This window comes from Salvelinus fontinalis, unplaced genomic scaffold, assembly GCF_029448725.1.
Source record: "Salvelinus fontinalis isolate EN_2023a unplaced genomic scaffold, ASM2944872v1 scaffold_0017, whole genome shotgun sequence".
Classification (NCBI taxonomy): domain Eukaryota; kingdom Metazoa; phylum Chordata; class Actinopteri; order Salmoniformes; family Salmonidae; genus Salvelinus; species Salvelinus fontinalis.
The window spans coordinates 839044-856543 of record NW_026600226.1 but is presented as its reverse complement, the minus strand read 5'-3'; the positions used below and the strand labels follow the sequence as shown (position 1 = coordinate 856543).

The window sequence follows — 17500 nt, the reverse complement described above, 5'->3', positions numbered from 1 at the left end:
TAGGCTGTTTGAGACCTGCCCCCCCCCACCTGACAGATTATCTATAGGCTGTTTGAGAGCTGCCGTCCCCCCCCTCCTCTCTCTCTCTCTACCTGACAGATTATCTATAGGCTGTTTTTTAATATCAATTATATAGGCTAGATTAAAAATAGCATCATTTAGAATATATATATATATATATATATTTTTATACTGGTCCAAGACGGGGATGATGGACTGGCACAGAGAGTTTCCCAAACCTCCTCTGGATGTTGAGGCCTCGACACAAACACAGACAGGGGGCATTTCCCCTGCCGTTATCGCCTCTTCAGAAAGTTGGGTTTGTTATATTGGTTAAATTACACATTAGTGTTTAAATAAATCACGATGATTGGAGTTATAGTGTGTGTGTGTGTGTGTGTGAGTGTGTGTGTGTGTGTGTGTGTACCTGAGCCTTGCTCTTGGGCGCCCCCCGTACTCCAGACGGGTTAGAGATCCCTTTAATCTCTTGCTGTAGTTTAGTAATACTCTTGGTGAGTGTTCCCAGCGTCGTCATGATCACTGCCTTGTCTTCTGCCTTCATCGTCTTGTTCATCTCCAGTTTACAGATCAACAGCTGGAACGTGGGAGTACGAGAGAGAGGATGAAAAACAACATGATACTAGCAACCTTCTAGGGACTAGAGAGGGATTCATTTTACATGGCCACCTCATCTCCTCTACCTCAGACCTTCTTCTTCAATGGGTTTTGAGAAGGAAAGGAGAGAGGAATCAAGGAGAGAGGAATCAAGGATAGATTAATTGAGCCACTGGTGAGGTAAAACCATAGAGATAGATAGAGGACTCATCTTTCTATATATGTGCCGTTTCCAGCGTTGGTGACAACATGGGCAGGGCTACAACCCATAGGAAAACCCCACGTCGTTGACTACTTTAAAATGGCAGAAGCGTGGTGGAGGCCCTTAATGGCGCTGCCCATGTAAAAAACCTCCTGTTGGCCACTAGAGATCTCTATCATTCTCTATGGGGGGAAAAAACTCACCTTCTGAGTCTCGATGTGTTTCTCCAGGATTTCCTGCTTCTTTTTCCTCATTTCCTGTTGGAGCCGCAGGGCTTCCTGTCAGGGGGATATTAAAGTGGTAATTCACCTCGTCCACAACCACGGTAAAGTGCTCTGAGCGTCTGGAAAAACTACATAAAGCCAACTGTTACGTTCAGACTCTTTTCCCAGAAGTCTCCTTACAGGATTAGAGATGAAAGAACATGACACCTCTTCCCTAACCCTTATTTCCCCCCTTCCAGCCTCCCACCTCCCCTTCCAGCCTCCCACCTTCTCCTCCATCCACCCTCCCACCTTCCCCGTCCAGCCTCCCACCTTCTCCTCCATCCACCCTCCCACCTTCTCCTCTATCCATCTCTTCCTCCTTAGTCCCACCCTCTCCTCCTGCCACCCACCCACCCTCCCCTCCTGCCACCCACCCACTCTCCCCTCCTGCCACCCACCCACTCTCCCCTCCTGCCACCCACCCACTCTCCCCTCCTGCCACCCACCCACTCTCTCCTCCTGCCACCCACCCACTCTCTCCTCCTGCCACCCACCCACTCTCTCCTCCTGCCACCCACCCACTCTCTCCTCCTGCCACCCACCCACTCTCTCCTCCTGCCACCCACCCACCCTCTCCTCCATCCATCCCTCCCTCTCCTCCATCCCTCCCTCTCCTCCATCCCTCCCTCCCTCTCCTCCATCCCTCCCTCTACTCCATCCCTCCCTCTACTCCATCCCTCCCTCCCTCCCTCTACTCCATCCCTCCCTCTACTCCATCCCTCCCTCCCTCTACTCCATCCCTCCCTCCCTCTACTCCATCCCTCCCTCCCTCCCTCTACTCCATCCCTCCCTCTACTCCATCCCTCCCTCTACTCCATCCCTCCCTCCCACCATCCATCCCTCCCTCCCTCCCTCTACTCCATCCCTCTCACTCTCTCCTCCATCCATCCCTCCCACTCTCTCCTCCATCCCTCTCCTCCTCCATCCCTCCCACCCTCTCCTCCATCCATCCCTCCCCCTTTCTCCTCCATCCCTCCCACTCTCTCCTCCATCCCTCTCCTCCATCCATCCCTCCCCCTCTCTCCTCCATCCCTCCCACTCTCTCCTCCATCCCTCCCACTCTCTACTCCATCCCTCCCTCTACTCCATCCATCCCTCACTCTACTCCATCCATCCATCCCTCCCACTCTCTCCTCCATCCCTTCCACTCTCTCATCCTCCATCCCTCCCACCCTCTCCTCCATCCATCCCTCCCCCTTTCTCCTCCATCCCTCCCTCTACTCCATCCCTCCATCCATCCCTCTACTCCATCCCTCCCTCTACTCCATCCCTCCCTCTACTCCCTCCTTCCCTCTACTCCCTCCCTCCCTCTACTCCCTCCATCCCTCCCTCTACTCCCTCCTTCCCTCTACTCCCTCCCTCCCTCTACTCCCTCCCTCCCTCCCTCTACTCCATCCATCCCTCCCTCCCACCATCCATCCCTCCCACCCTCTCCTCCATCCATCCCTCCCCCTTTCTCCTCCATCCCTCCCACTCTCTACTCCATCCCGCCATCCCTCCCTCTACTCCATCCCTCCCTCTACTCCATCCCTCCCTCTACTCCATCCCTCCCTCCCTCCCTCTACTCCATCCCTCCCTCCCTCCCTCTACTCCATCCCTCCCTCTACTCCATCCCTCCCTCCCTCCCTCTACTCCATCCCTCCCTCCCTCCCTCTACTCCATCCCTCCCTCTACTCCATCCATCCCTCCCACTCTCTCCTCCATCCATCCCTCCCACTCTCTCCTCCATCCATCCCTCCCACTCTCTCCTCCATCCATCCCTCCCACTCTCTCCTCCTCCATCCCTCTCCTCCTCCATCCCTCCCACCCTCTCCTCCATCCATCCCTCCCACTCTCTCCTCCTCCCTCCCTCTCCACCATCCATCCCTCCCACTCTCTCCTCCATCCATCCCTCTCCTCCTCCATCCCTCCCACCCTCTCCTCCATCCATCCCTCCCCTTTTTTCCTCCATCCCTCCCTCTCTCTCCTCCATCCATCCCTCCCACCCTCTCCTCCATCCATCCCTCCCCCTTTCTCCTCCATCCCTCCCACTCTCTCCTTCATCCCTCCCACTCTCCTCCCTCTACTCCATCCCCCTTTCTCCTCCATCCCTCCCTCTACTCCATCCCTCCATCCCTCCCTCTACTCCATCCCTCCCTCTACTCCATCCCTCCCCCTTTCTCCTCCATCCCTCCCTCTACTCCATCCCTCCATCCCTCCCTCTACTCCATCCCTCCCTCTACTCCATCCCTCCCTCCCTTCCTCTACTCCATCCCTCCCTCCCTCCCTCTACTCCATCCCTCCCTCTACTCCATCCCTCCCTCCCTCTACTCCATCTACTCCATCCCTCCCTCCCTCCCTCTACTCCATCCCTCCCTCTCTCCCTCCCTCTACTCCCTCCCTCCCTCTACTCCATCCCTCCCTCTACACCATCCATCCCTCCCTCCCTCCCTCTACTCCATCCCTCCCTCTACTCCCTCCCTCCCTCCCTCTACTCCATCCCTCCCTCTCCTCCTCCATCCCTCCCACTCTCTCCTCCATCCATCCCTCCCACTCTCTCCTCCATCCATCCCTCCCACTCTCTCCTCCATCCATCCCTCCCACTCTCTCCTCCATCCATCCCTCCCACTCTCTCCTCCATCCATCCCTCCCACTCTCTCCTCCATCCATCCCTCCCACTCTCTCCTCCATCCATCCCTCCCACTCTCTCCTCCATCCCTCTCCTCCATCCCTCCCACCCTCTCCTCCATCCATCCCTCCCCCTTTCTCCTCCATCCCTCCCCCTTTCTCCTCCATCCCTCTCTCTCTCCTGCCTCCCTCCCTCTCCTCCATCCACCCCTCCCTCCCTCTCCTCCACCATCCATCCCTCCCCCTTTCTCCTCCATCCCTCCCACTCTCTCCTCCATCCCTCCCACTCTCTCCTCCCTCTACTCCATCCCCCTTTCTCCTCCATCCCTCCCTCTACTCCATCCCTCCCTCCCTCCCTCTACTCCATCCCTCCACTCCATCCCTCCCTCCCTCCCTCTACTCCATCCCTCCCTCTACTCCATCCCTCCCTCCCTCTACTCTCTCCCTCCCTCCCTATACTCTCTCCCTCCCTCCCTATACTCTCTCCCTCCCTCCCTATACTCTCTCCCTCCCTCCCTATACTCTCTCCCTCCCTCTACTCCATCCCTCCCTCTACTCCATCCCTCCCTCTACTCCATCCCTCCCTCCCTCTACTCCCTCCCTCCCTCCCTCTACTCTCTCCCTCCCTCCCTATACTCTCTCCCTCCCTCCCTATACTCCATCCCTCCCTCTACTCCATCCTACCCTCTCCTCCATCCATCCCTCCCACTCTCTCCTTCATCCCTCCCTCCCTCCCTCCCTCTCCTCCATCCCTCCCTCCCTCCCTCTCCTCCATCCCTCCCTCTCCTCCCTCCCTCCCTCTCCTCCATCCCTCCCTCTCCTCCATCCCTCCCTCCCTCTCCTCCATCCCTCCCTCCCTCCCTCTCCTCCATCCATCCCTCTCCTCCATCCATCCCTCCCTCCCTCTCCTCCATCCATCCCTCCCTCTCCTCCATCCATCCCTCCCTCTCCTCCATCCCTCCCTCCCTCCCTCTCCTCCATCCATCCATCCCTCCCTCTCCTCCATCCATCCATCCCTCCCTCTCCTCCATCCATCCCTCCCTCTCCTCCATCCATCCCTCCCTCTCCTCCATCCATCCCTCCCTCTCCTCCATCCATCCCTCCCTCTCCTCCATCCATCCCTCCCTCTCCTCCATCCATCCCTCCGTCCCATCCGTCCATCCATCCCTCCATCCATCCCTCCCTCCCTCCCTCCCTCCCTCTCCTCCATCCCTCCCTCTCCTCCCTCCCTCTCCTCCATCCCTCCCTCCCTCTCCTCCATCCATCCCTCCCTCCCTCTCCTCCATCCATCCCTCCCTCCCTCTCCTCCATCCATCCCTCCCTCTCCTCCATCCATCCCTCCCTCTCCTCCATCCATCCCTCCCTCTCCTCCATCCATCCCTCCCTCCCATCCATCCCTCTCCTCCATCCCTCCCTCCCTCCCTCCCTCTCCTCCATCCATCCCTCCCTCCCATCCATCCCTCTCCTCCATCCATCCCTCCCTCCCTCTCCTCCATCCATCCCTCCCTCCCTCTCCTCCATCCATCCCTCCCTCTCCTCCATCCATCCCTCCTCCTCCTCCATCCATCCCACCTCCTCCTCCATCCATCCCACCTCCTCCTCCATCCATCCCTCCCCCTTTCTCCTCCATCCTCACCTGTTTATTCTTCATAGCCTCCTCTGTAGCAGCGACCCCAGCGAACAGAGCAGTCTTCTGGGCTGCTTTCAGAGCAGCCATGTTGTACACCGTCTTAGTCAGCCCCGTAGAGGTGGAGAACACCTGGAGGAGAGGAGGTCCATGTTATTATTACTGGGGACGTATATAGGAGAACACCTGGAGGAGGTCCATGTTATTATTACTGGGGACTTATATAGGAGAACACCTGGAGGAGAGGAGGTCCATGTTATTATTACTGGGGACTTATATAGGAGAACACCTGGAGGAGGTCCATGTTATTATTACTGGGGACTTATATAGGAGAACACCTGGAGGAGAGGAGATCCATGTTATTATTACTGGGGACTTATATAGGAGAACACCTGGAGGAGGTCCATGTTATTATTACTGGGGACTTATATAGGAGAACACCTGGAGGAGGTCCATGTTATTATTACTGGGGACTTATATAGGAGAACACCTGGAGGAGAGGAGGTCCATGTTATTATTACTGGGGACTTATATAGGAGAACACCTGGAGGAGGTCCATGTTATTATTACTGGGGACTTATATAGGAGAACACCTGGAGGAGGTCCATATTATTACTGGGGACTTATATAGGAGAACACCTGGAGGAGGTCCATGTTATTATTACTGGGGACTTATATAGGAGAACACCTGGAGGAGGTCCATGTTATTATTACTGGGGACTTATATAGGAGAACACCTGGAGGAGAGGAGGTCCATGTTATTATTACTGGGGACTTATATAGGAGAACACCTGGAGGAGAGGAGGTCCATGTTATTATTACTGGGGACTTATATAGGAGAACACCTGGAGGAGGTCCATGTTATTATTACTGGGGACTTATATAGGAGAACACCTGGAGGAGGTCCATGTTATTATTACTGGGGACTTATATAGGAGAACACCTGGAGGAGGTCCATGTTATTATTACTGGGGACTTATATAGGAGAACACCTGGAGGAGGTCCATGTTATTATTACTGGGGACTTATATAGGAGAACACCTGGAGGAGGTCCATGTTATTATTACTGGGGACTTATATAGGAGAACACCTGGAGGAGGTCCATGTTATTATTACTGGGGACTTATATAGGAGAACACCTGGAGGAGGTCCATGTTATTATTACTGGGGACTTATATAGGAGAACACCTGGAGGAGGTCCATGTTATTATTACTGGGGACTTATAGTAGAAGGGAAACTCAAGTCAAAAACTATATTTAGATTTGTTGAAACAGTGGACTTTTATTCTCACCTTTCCTGCCGGTCCACTAGGTGTACTTCCTGGTTTCGAGGCGAAGCCCAGCCTCTCCTTCACTGATAGGTTGGATTTAAAGGCGTTCTGAGAGGCAACACTGGAGTCTTGGTTGGGCTCTGAGCTGTCAGCAGGCAGAGGGCCCAGACGGTCTTTGACTGACTGTTTCAGACTAGTGGCTGGCTGCTGCACCTGCTGTAGTACACAACAACAACAACAATAAACAAACATGGCCAACAACAACAAACAGACTAGGTCAACGGCAACAGGCCAGGTCAACGACAACAGGCCAGGTCAACGGCAACAGGCCAGGTCAACGACAACAGGCCAGGTCAACGACAACAGGCCATGTCAACGACAACAGACTAGGTCAACGACAACAGGCCAGGTCAACGACAACAGGCCAGGTCAACGACAACAGGCCAGGTCAACGACAACAGGCCAGGTCAACGACAACAGGCCAGGTCAACGACAACAGGCCAGGTCAACGACAACAGGCCAGGTCAACGACAACAGGCCAGGTCAACGACAACAGGCCAGGTCAACGACAACAGGCCAGGGCAACGACAACAGGCCAGGGCAACGACAACAGGCCAGGGCAACGACAACAGGCCAGGGCAACGACAACAGGCCAGGGCAACGACAACAGGCCAGGGCAACGACAACAGGCCAGGTCAACGACAACAGGCCAGGTCAACGACAACAGGCCAGGTCAACGACAACAGGCCAGGGCAACGACAACAGGCCAGGGCAACGACAACAGGCCAGGGCAACGACAACAGGCCAGGTCAACGACAACAGGCTAGGTCAACGACAACAGGCTAGGTCAACAACAACAGGCTAGGTCAACAACAACAGGCTAGGTCAACGACATAACAGAAGACCAACTGTGTTGCAGTACGCCCCGACCAGCAGGAATAACTCTGCATCTGAGGCCACTAATAAATGAATGACCATTGGACAAAATGGCTGAAAGGTGCTTCCTAAATCCAAGTGCACCACTTTTGACCGGGGTCCATTGGGCTCTGGTAGAAAAGTAGTGCACTTTTAAAAGGGAATAGGCTGCCATATTTGGGATGTAGACTTACCATGAGTGACTGTGGTTGATGGTGTTGCGGTCCCATTACCTGCGGTCCCATTCCCTGCGGTCCCATCCCGTCCTCACAGTGCCAGAGGACTCGAATAAAGCGGTTGTTGAGAACGGCCTCAGGACTCTGCAGAGCACGCTTAGCCTCCTCATGACTGTCAAACTGGATCAGGGCCCCCTCCGGGTCGTTACCATAGGTTACCTAGAGGGGGGAGAGAGACAGAGAGAGAGATAGAGAGGAGAGAGACAGAGACAGAGACAGGAGAGAGGAGAGAGAGCGATAGAGAGAGACACAGACAGAGAGAGGAGAGAGAGGAGAGAGTGAGGAGAGAGAGAGGAGACAGAGTAAGGAGGAGAGAGAGAGAGGAGGGAGATAGACAGAGAAAGAGGAGAGAGAGGAGAGAGAGATAGACACCGAGAGAGGAGAGAGAGAGGAGACAGAGCGAGGAGGAGAGACACAGACAGAGAAAGGAGAGAGGGGAGAGAGTGAGGAGAGAGAGAGAGGAGGGAGACACAGACAGAGAAAGGAGAGAGAGAGAGAGAAAGGAGAGAGAGAGAGGAGAGAGTGAGGAGAGAAAGAGAGAGGAGAGAGACACAGACAGAGAGAGGAGAAAGAGAGGAGAGGAAGGAAGACAGGAAGGAGGGTGAGCAGGGGGAGGGAGGAAGGAGCAAGAGAGGAAGCACGGAAGATAGGGTTATGTTAACCCTCACCTCACTAAGAAGTAGTGCACTAAATAGAAAGTAGTATGCCAATAATGCCCCCAAAAAAACATGACAGCTTAAAGCAGAAAGGTATCGTTAGCCAATCACTCTAACCTGCAGGTTGACGATAGTGCCGAACTTGCTGAAGTGTTCGTTGAGCTTGGAGATGTTGTTGAGTCCCTGGGGGATCTGACGGACCGCCAGCTTGGTGTTAGACCCGAACGACGCCTTCTGGTTCTGGCGAAGAGGGTTCTTGTTGTGGAACCCACCCTGGAGGTTCTGCCGGTTGAAGTTGGGTCTGACAGAACACATGGAGAACAAAGGAAACAGCTACTGTACTGCTTGTTGTTTACACAGGAAACAGCTCCTGTACTGCTTGTTGTTTACACAGGAAACAGCTCCTGTACTGCTTGTTGTTTATACAGGAAACAGCTCCTGTACTGCTTGTTGTTTACGCAGGAAACAGCTCCTGTACTGCTTATTGTTTATACAGGAAACAGCTACTGTACTACTTGTTGTTTACACAGGAACAGCTCCTGTACTGCTTGTTGTTTACACAGGAAACAGCTCCTGTACTGCTTGTTGTTTACACAGGAACAGCTCCTGTACTGCTTGTTGTTTACACAGGAACAGCTCCTGTACTGCTTGTTGTTTACACAGGAAACAGCTCCTGTACTGCTTGTTGTTTACACAGGAAACAGCTCCTGTACTGCTTGTTGTTTACACAGGAAACAGCTCCTGTACTGCTTGTTGTTTATACAGGAAACAGCTCCTGTACTGCTTGTTGTTTACACAGGAACAGCTCCTGTACTGCTTGTTGTTTACACAGGAAACAGCTCCTGTACTGCTTGTTGTTTACACAGGAAACAGCTCCTGTACTGCTTGTTGTTTACACAGGAAACAGCTACTGTACTGCTTGTTGTTTACACAGGAAACAGCTACTGTACTGCTTGTTGTTTATACAGGAAACAGCTCCTGGACTGCTTGTTGTTTACACAGGAAACAGCTCCTGTACTGCTTGTTGTTTACACAGGAAACAGCTCCTGTACTGCTTGTTGTTTACAAAGGAAACAGCTACTGGACTGCTTGTTGTTTATACAGGAAACAGCTCCTGTACTGCTTGTTGTTTACACAGGAACAGCTCCTGTACTGCTTGTTGTTTACACAGGAACAGCTCCTGTACTGCTTGTTGTTTACACAGGAAACAGCTCCTGTACTGCTTGTTGTTTACACAGGAAACAGCTCCTGTACTGCTTGTTGTTTACACAGGAAACAGCTACTGTACTGCTTGTTGTTTACACAGGAAACAGCTACTGTACTGCTTGTTGTTTACACAGGAACAGCTCCTGTACTGCTTGTTGTTTACACAGGAACAGCTCCTGTACTGCTTGTTGTTTACACAGGAACAGCTCCTGTACTGCTTGTTGTTTACACAGGAAACAGCTCCTGTACTGCTTGTTGTTTACACAGGAAACAGCTCCTGTACTGCTTGTTGTTTACACAGGAAACAGCTACTGTACTGCTTGTTGTTTACACAGGAAACAGCTACTGTACTGCTTGTTGTTTACACAGGAAACAGCTAGTGTACTGCTTGTTGTTTATACAGGAAACAGCTCCTGGACTGCTTGTTGTTTACACAGGAAACAGCTCCTGTACTGCTTGTTGTTTACACAGGAAACAGCTCCTGTACTGCTTGTTGTTTACACAGGAAACAGCTCCTGTACTGCTTGTTGTTTACAAAGGAAACAGCTACTGGACTGCTTGTTGTTTACACAGGAACAGCTCCTGTACTGCTTGTTGTTTACACAGGAACAGCTACTGTACTGCTTGTTGTTTACACAGGAAACAGCTCCTGTACTGCTTGTTGTTTACACAGGAACAGCTCCTGTACTGCTTGTTGTTTACACAGGAAACAGCTCCTGTACTGCTTGTTGTTTACACAGGAAACAGCTACTGTACTGCTTGTTGTTTACACAGGAAACAGCTACTGTACTGCTTGTTGTTTACACAGGAAACAGCTACTGTACTGCTTGTTGTTTACAAAGGAACAGCTCCTGTACTGCTTGTTGTTTACACAGGAAACAGCTCCTGTACTGCTTGTTGTTTATACAGGAAACAGCTCCTGTACTGCTTGTTGTTTACACAGGAAACAGCTACTGTACTGCTTGTTGTTTATACAGGAAACAGCTCCTGGACTGCTTGTTGTTTACACAGGAAACAGCTCCTGTACTGCTTGTTGTTTACACAGGAAACAGCTCCTGTACTGCTTGTTGTTTACAAAGGAAACAGCTACTGGACTGCTTGTTGTTTACACAGGAAACAGCTCCTGTATTGCTTGTTGTTCACACAGGAAACAGCTCCTGTACTGCTTGTTGTTTATACAGGAAACAGCTCCTGTACTGCTTGTTGTTTATACAGGAAACAGCTCCTGTACTGCTTGTTGTTTATACAGGAAACAGCTCCTGTACTGCTTGTTGTTTATACAGGAAACAGCTCCTGTACTGCTTGTTGTTTACACAGGAACAGCTCCTGTACTGCTTGTTGTTTACACAGGAACAGCTCCTGTACTGCTTGTTGTTTACACAGGAAACAGCTCCTGTACTGCTTGTTGTTTACACAGGAAACAGCTCCTGTACTGCTTGTTGTTTACACAGGAACAGCTCCTGTACTGCTTGTTGTTTACACAGGAAACAGCTCCTGTATTGCTTGTTGTTTATACAGGAAACAGCTCCTGTACTGCTTGTTGTTTATACAGGAAACAGCTCCTGTACTGCTTGTTGTTTACACAGGAAACAGCTCCTGTACTGCTTGTTGTTTACACAGGAAACAGCTCCTGTACTGCTTGTTGTTTACGCAGGAACAGCTCCTGTACTGCTTGTTGTTTACGCAGGAAACAGCTCCTGTACTGCTTATTGTTTACACAGGAAACAGCTACTGTACTGCTTATTGTTTACACAGGAAACAGCTACTGTACTGCTTGTTGTTTATACAGGAAACAGCTCCTGTACTGCTTGTTGTTTATACAGGAAACAGCTCCTGTACTGCTTGTTGTTTATACAGGAAACAGCTCCTGTACTGCTTGTTGTTTATACAGGAAACAGCTCCTGTACTGCTTGTTGTTTATACAGGAAACAGCTCCTGTACTGCTTGTTGTTTATACAGGAAACAGCTCCTGTACTGCTTGTTGTTTATACAGGAAACAGCTCCTGTACTGCTTGTTGTTTATACAGGAAACAGCTCCTGTACTGCTTGTTGTTTATACAGGAAACAGCTCCTGTACTGCTTGTTGTTTATACAGGAAACAGCTCCTGTACTGCTTGTTGTTTATACAGGAAACAGCTCCTGTACTGCTTGTTGTTTATACAGGAAACAGCTCCTGTACTGCTTGTTGTTTATACAGGAAACAGCTCCTGTACTGCTTGTTGTTTATACAGGAAACAGCTCCTGTACTGCTTGTTGTTTACACAGGAAACAGCTACTGTACTGCTTGTTGTTTACACAGGAAACAGCTACTGTACTGCTTGTTGTTTACACAGGAAACAGCTACTGTACTGCTTGTTGTTTATACAGGAAACAGCTCCTGTACTGCTTGTTGTTTACACAGGAAACAGCTCCTGGACTGCTTGTTGTTTACACAGGAAACAGCTCCTGTACTGCTTGTTGTTTACACAGGAAACAGCTCCTGTACTGCTTGTTGTTTATACAGGAAACAGCTCCTGGACTGCTTGTTGTTTACACAGGAAACAGCTCCTGGACTGCTTGTTGTTTATACAGGAAACAGCTCCTGTACTGCTTGTTGTTTATACAGGAAACAGCTCCTGTACTGCTTGTTGTTTACACAGGAAACAGCTCCTGTACTGCTTGTTGTTCACACAGGAAACAGCTCCTGTACTGCTTGTTGTTTATACAGGAAACAGCTCCTGTACTGCTTGTTGTTTATACAGGAAACAGCTCCTGTACTGCTTGTTGTTTATACAGGAAACAGCTCCTGTACTGCTTGTTGTTTATACAGGAAACAGCTCCTGTACTGCTTGTTGTTTATACAGGAAACAGCTCCTGTACTGCTTGTTGTTTATACAGGAAACAGCTCCTGTACTGCTTGTTGTTTACACAGGAACAGCTCCTGTACTGCTTGTTGTTTACACAGGAACAGCTCCTGTACTGCTTGTTGTTTACACAGGAAACAGCTCCTGTACTGCTTGTTGTTTACACAGGAAACAGCTCCTGTACTGCTTGTTGTTTACACAGGAACAGCTCCTGTACTGCTTGTTGTTTACACAGGAAACAGCTCCTGTACTGCTTGTTGTTTACACAGGAAACAGCTCCTGTACTGCTTGTTGTTTACACAGGAAACAGCTCCTGTACTGCTTGTTGTTTATACAGGAAACAGCTCCTGTACTGCTTGTTGTTTATACAGGAAACAGCTCCTGTACTGCTTGTTGTTTACACAGGAACAGCTCCTGTACTGCTTGTTGTTTACACAGGAACAGCTCCTGTACTGCTTGTTGTTTACACAGGAAACAGCTCCTGTACTGCTTGTTGTTTATACAGGAAACAGCTCCTGTACTGCTTGTTGTTTATACAGGAAACAGCTCCTGTACTGCTTGTTGTTTACACAGGAACAGCTCCTGTACTGCTTGTTGTTTACACAGGAACAGCTCCTGTACTGCTTGTTGTTTACACAGGAAACAGCTCCTGTACTGCTTGTTGTTTACACAGGAAACAGCTCCTGTACTGCTTGTTGTTTACACAGGAAACAGCTACTGTACTGCTTGTTGTTTACACAGGAAACAGCTACTGTACTGCTTGTTGTTTACACAGGAAACAGCTACTGTACTGCTTGTTGTTTATACAGGAAACAGCTCCTGGACTGCTTGTTGTTTACACAGGAAACAGCTCCTGTACTGCTTGTTGTTTACACAGGAAACAGCTCCTGTACTGCTTGTTGTTTACACAGGAAACAGCTCCTGTACTGCTTGTTGTTTACAAAGGAAACGGCTACTGGACTGCTTGTTGTTTACACAGGAACAGCTCCTGTACTGCTTGTTGTTTACACAGGAACAGCTCCTGTACTGCTTGTTGTTTACACAGGAAACAGCTCCTGTACTGCTTGTTGTTTACACAGGAAACAGCTACTGTACTGCTTGTTGTTTACACAGGAAACAGCTACTGTACTGCTTGTTGTTTACACAGGAAACAGCTACTGTACTGCTTGTTGTTTACAAAGGAACAGCTCCTGTACTGCTTGTTGTTTACACAGGAAACAGCTCCTGTACTGCTTGTTGTTTATACAGGAAACAGCTCCTGTACTGCTTGTTGTTTACACAGGAAACAGCTACTGTACTGCTTGTTGTTTATACAGGAAACAGCTCCTGGACTGCTTGTTGTTTACACAGGAAACAGCTCCTGTACTGCTTGTTGTTTACACAGGAAACAGCTCCTGTACTGCTTGTTGTTTACAAAGGAAACAGCTACTGGACTGCTTGTTGTTTACACAGGAAACAGCTCCTGTATTGCTTGTTGTTCACACAGGAAACAGCTCCTGTACTGCTTGTTGTTTATACAGGAAACAGCTCCTGTACTGCTTGTTGTTTATACAGGAAACAGCTCCTGTACTGCTTGTTGTTTATACAGGAAACAGCTCCTGTACTGCTTGTTGTTTATACAGGAAACAGCTCCTGTACTGCTTGTTGTTTATACAGGAAACAGCTCCTGTACTGCTTGTTGTTTATACAGGAAACAGCTCCTGTACTGCTTGTTGTTTATACAGGAAACAGCTCCTGTACTGCTTGTTGTTTATACAGGAAACAGCTCCTGTACTGCTTGTTGTTTACACAGGAACAGCTCCTGTACTGCTTGTTGTTTACACAGGAACAGCTCCTGTACTGCTTGTTGTTTACACAGGAAACAGCTCCTGTACTGCTTGTTGTTTACACAGGAAACAGCTCCTGTACTGCTTGTTGTTTACACAGGAACAGCTCCTGTACTGCTTGTTGTTTACACAGGAAACAGCTCCTGTAGTGCTTGTTGTTTACACAGGAAACAGCTCCTGTACTGCTTGTTGTTTACACAGGAAACAGCTCCTGTATTGCTTGTTGTTTATACAGGAAACAGCTCCTGTACTGCTTGTTGTTTATACAGGAAACAGCTCCTGTACTGCTTGTTGTTTACACAGGAAACAGCTCCTGTACTGCTTGTTGTTTACACAGGAAACAGCTCCTGTACTGCTTGTTGTTTACACAGGAACAGCTCCTGTACTGCTTGTTGTTTACGCAGGAAACAGCTCCTGTACTGCTTATTGTTTACACAGGAAACAGCTACTGTACTGCTTGTTGTTTATACAGGAAACAGCTACTGTACTGCTTGTTGTTTATACAGGAAACAGCTCCTGTACTGCTTGTTGTTTATACAGGAAACAGCTACTGTAGTGCTTGTTGTTTATACAGGAAACAGCTCCTGTACTGCTTGTTGTTTATACAGGAAACAGCTCCTGTACTGCTTGTTGTTTATACAGGAAACAGCTCCTGTACTGCTTGTTGTTTATACAGGAAACAGCTCCTGTACTGCTTGTTGTTTATACAGGAAACAGCTCCTGTACTGCTTGTTGTTTATACAGGAAACAGCTCCTGTACTGCTTGTTGTTTATACAGGAAACAGCTCCTGTACTGCTTGTTGTTTACAAAGGAAACAGCTACTGGACTGCTTGTTGTTTACACAGGAAACAGCTCCTGTACTGCTTGTTGTTTACAAAGGAAACAGCTACTGGACTGCTTGTTGTTTACACAGGAAACAGCTCCTGTACTGCTTGTTGTTTACACAGGAAACAGCTCCTGTACTGCTTGTTGTTTATACAGGAAACAGCTCCTGTACTGCTTGTTGTTTATACAGGAAACAGCTCCTGTACTGCTTGTTGTTTATACAGGAAACAGCTCCTGTACTGCTTGTTGTTTATACAGGAAACAGCTCCTGTACTGCTTGTTGTTTATACAGGAAACAGCTCCTGTACTGCTTGTTGTTTATACAGGAAACAGCTCCTGTACTGCTTGTTGTTTATACAGGAAACAGCTCCTGTACTGCTTGTTGTTTATACAGGAAACAGCTCCTGTACTGCTTGTTGTTTATACAGGAAACAGCTCCTGTACTGCTTGTTGTTTATACAGGAAACAGCTCCTGTACTGCTTGTTGTTTATACAGGAAACAGCTCCTGTACTGCTTGTTGTTTACACAGGAAACAGCTACTGTACTGCTTGTTGTTTACACAGGAAACAGCTACTGTACTGCTTGTTGTTTACACAGGAAACAGCTACTGTACTGCTTGTTGTTTATACAGGAAACAGCTCCTGTACTGCTTGTTGTTTACACAGGAAACAGCTCCTGGACTGCTTGTTGTTTACAAAGGAAACAGCTACTGGACTGCTTGTTGTTTACACAGGAAACAGCTCCTGTACTGCTTGTTGTTTACACAGGAAACAGCTCCTGTACTGCTTGTTGTTTACACAGGAAACAGCTCCTGTACTGCTTGTTGTTTATACAGGAAACAGCTCCTGTACTGCTTGTTGTTTATACAGGAAACAGCTCCTGTACTGCTTGTTGTTTATACAGGAAACAGCTCCTGTACTGCTTGTTGTTTATACAGGAAACAGCTCCTGTACTGCTATTTGTTTATACAGGAAACAGCTCCTGTACTGCTTGTTGTTTATACAGGAAACAGCTCCTGTACTGCTTGTTATTTATACAGGAAACAGCTCCTGTACTGCTTGTTGTTTATACAGGAAACAGCTCCTGTACTGCTTGTTGTTTATACAGGAAACGGCTCCTGTACTGCTTGTTGTTTATACAGGAAACAGCTCCTGTACTGCTTGTTGTTTATACAGGAAACAGCTCCTGTACTGCTTGTTGTTTATACAGGAAACAGCTCCTGTACTGCTTGTTGTTTACACAGGAACAGCTCCTGTACTGCTTGTTGTTTACACAGGAACAGCTCCTGTACTGCTTGTTGTTTACACAGGAAACAGCTCCTGTACTGCTTGTTGTTTACACAGGAAACAGCTCCTGTACTGCTTGTTGTTTACACAGGAACAGCTCCTGTACTGCTTGTTGTTTACACAGGAAACAGCTCCTGTACTGCTTGTTGTTTACACAGGAACAGCTCCTGTACTGCTTGTTGTTTACACAGGAAACAGCTCCTGTACTGCTTGTTGTTTACACAGGAAACAGCTCATGTACTGCTTGTTGTTTACACAGGAAACAGCTCCTGTACTGCTTGTTGTTTACACAGGAAACAGCTCCTGTACTGCTTGTTGTTTACACAGGAAACAGCTCCTGTACTGCTTGTTGTTTATACAGGAAACAGCTCCTGTACTGCTTGTTGTTTATACAGGAAACAGCTCCTGTACTGCTTGTTGTTTATACAGGAAACAGCTCATGTACTGCTTGTTGTTTACACAGGAAACAGCTCCTGTACTGCTTGTTGTTTACACAGGAAACAGCTCCTGTACTGCTTGTTGTTTACACAGGAAACAGCTCCTGTACTGCTTGTTGTTTACACAGGAAACAGCTCCTGTACTGCTTGTTGTTTACACAGGGAACAGCTCCTGTACTGCTTGTTGTTTACACAGGAACAGCTCCTGTACTGCTTGTTGTTTACACAGGAACAGCTCCTGTACTGCTTGTTGTTTACACAGGAACAGCTCCTGTACTGCTTGTTGTTTATACAGGAAACAGCTCCTGTACTGCTTGTTGTTTACACAGGAACAGCTCCTGTACTGCTTGTTGTTTACACAGGAACAGCTCCTGTACTACTTGTTGTTTACACAGGAAACAGCTCCTGTACTGCTTGTTGTTTACACAGGAACAGCTCCTGTACTGCTTGTTGTTTACACAGGAAACAGCTCCTGTACTGCTTGTTGTTTACACAGGAAACAGCTCCTGTACTGCTTGTTGTTTACACAGGAAACAGCTCCTGTACTGCTTGTTGTTTACACAGGAACAGCTCCTGTACTGCTTGTTGTTTACACAGGAACAGCTCCTGTCCTGCTTGTTGTTTACACAGGAACAGCTCCTGTACTGCTTGTTGTTTATACAGGAACAGCTCCTGTACTG

General features: G+C 48.8%; 1 protein-coding gene across 2 annotated transcripts in view; it reads right to left on the bottom strand.

Annotated features, from left to right (window-relative positions):
- The window catches only part of LOC129842135 (RNA-binding protein 26-like), a 78722-nt gene that overhangs the window by 40787 nt on the left and 20435 nt on the right, over window positions 1-17500 (bottom strand). For both annotated transcript variants that reach the window (XR_008757469.1, XM_055910542.1), the window contains exons 11-16: window positions 8513-8696; window positions 7698-7898; window positions 6610-6804; window positions 5327-5449; window positions 1021-1095; window positions 428-595 (exon numbers count right to left, since the gene is read on the bottom strand). Coding sequence is in view for 1 of the 2 variants with exons in the window: in XM_055910542.1 (XP_055766517.1) it covers window positions 428-595; window positions 1021-1095; window positions 5327-5449; window positions 6610-6804; window positions 7698-7898; window positions 8513-8696 (946 nt within the window). In the remaining variant the exon portion in view is untranslated. The remainder of the gene's footprint in view (window positions 1-427; window positions 596-1020; window positions 1096-5326; window positions 5450-6609; window positions 6805-7697; window positions 7899-8512; window positions 8697-17500) is intronic.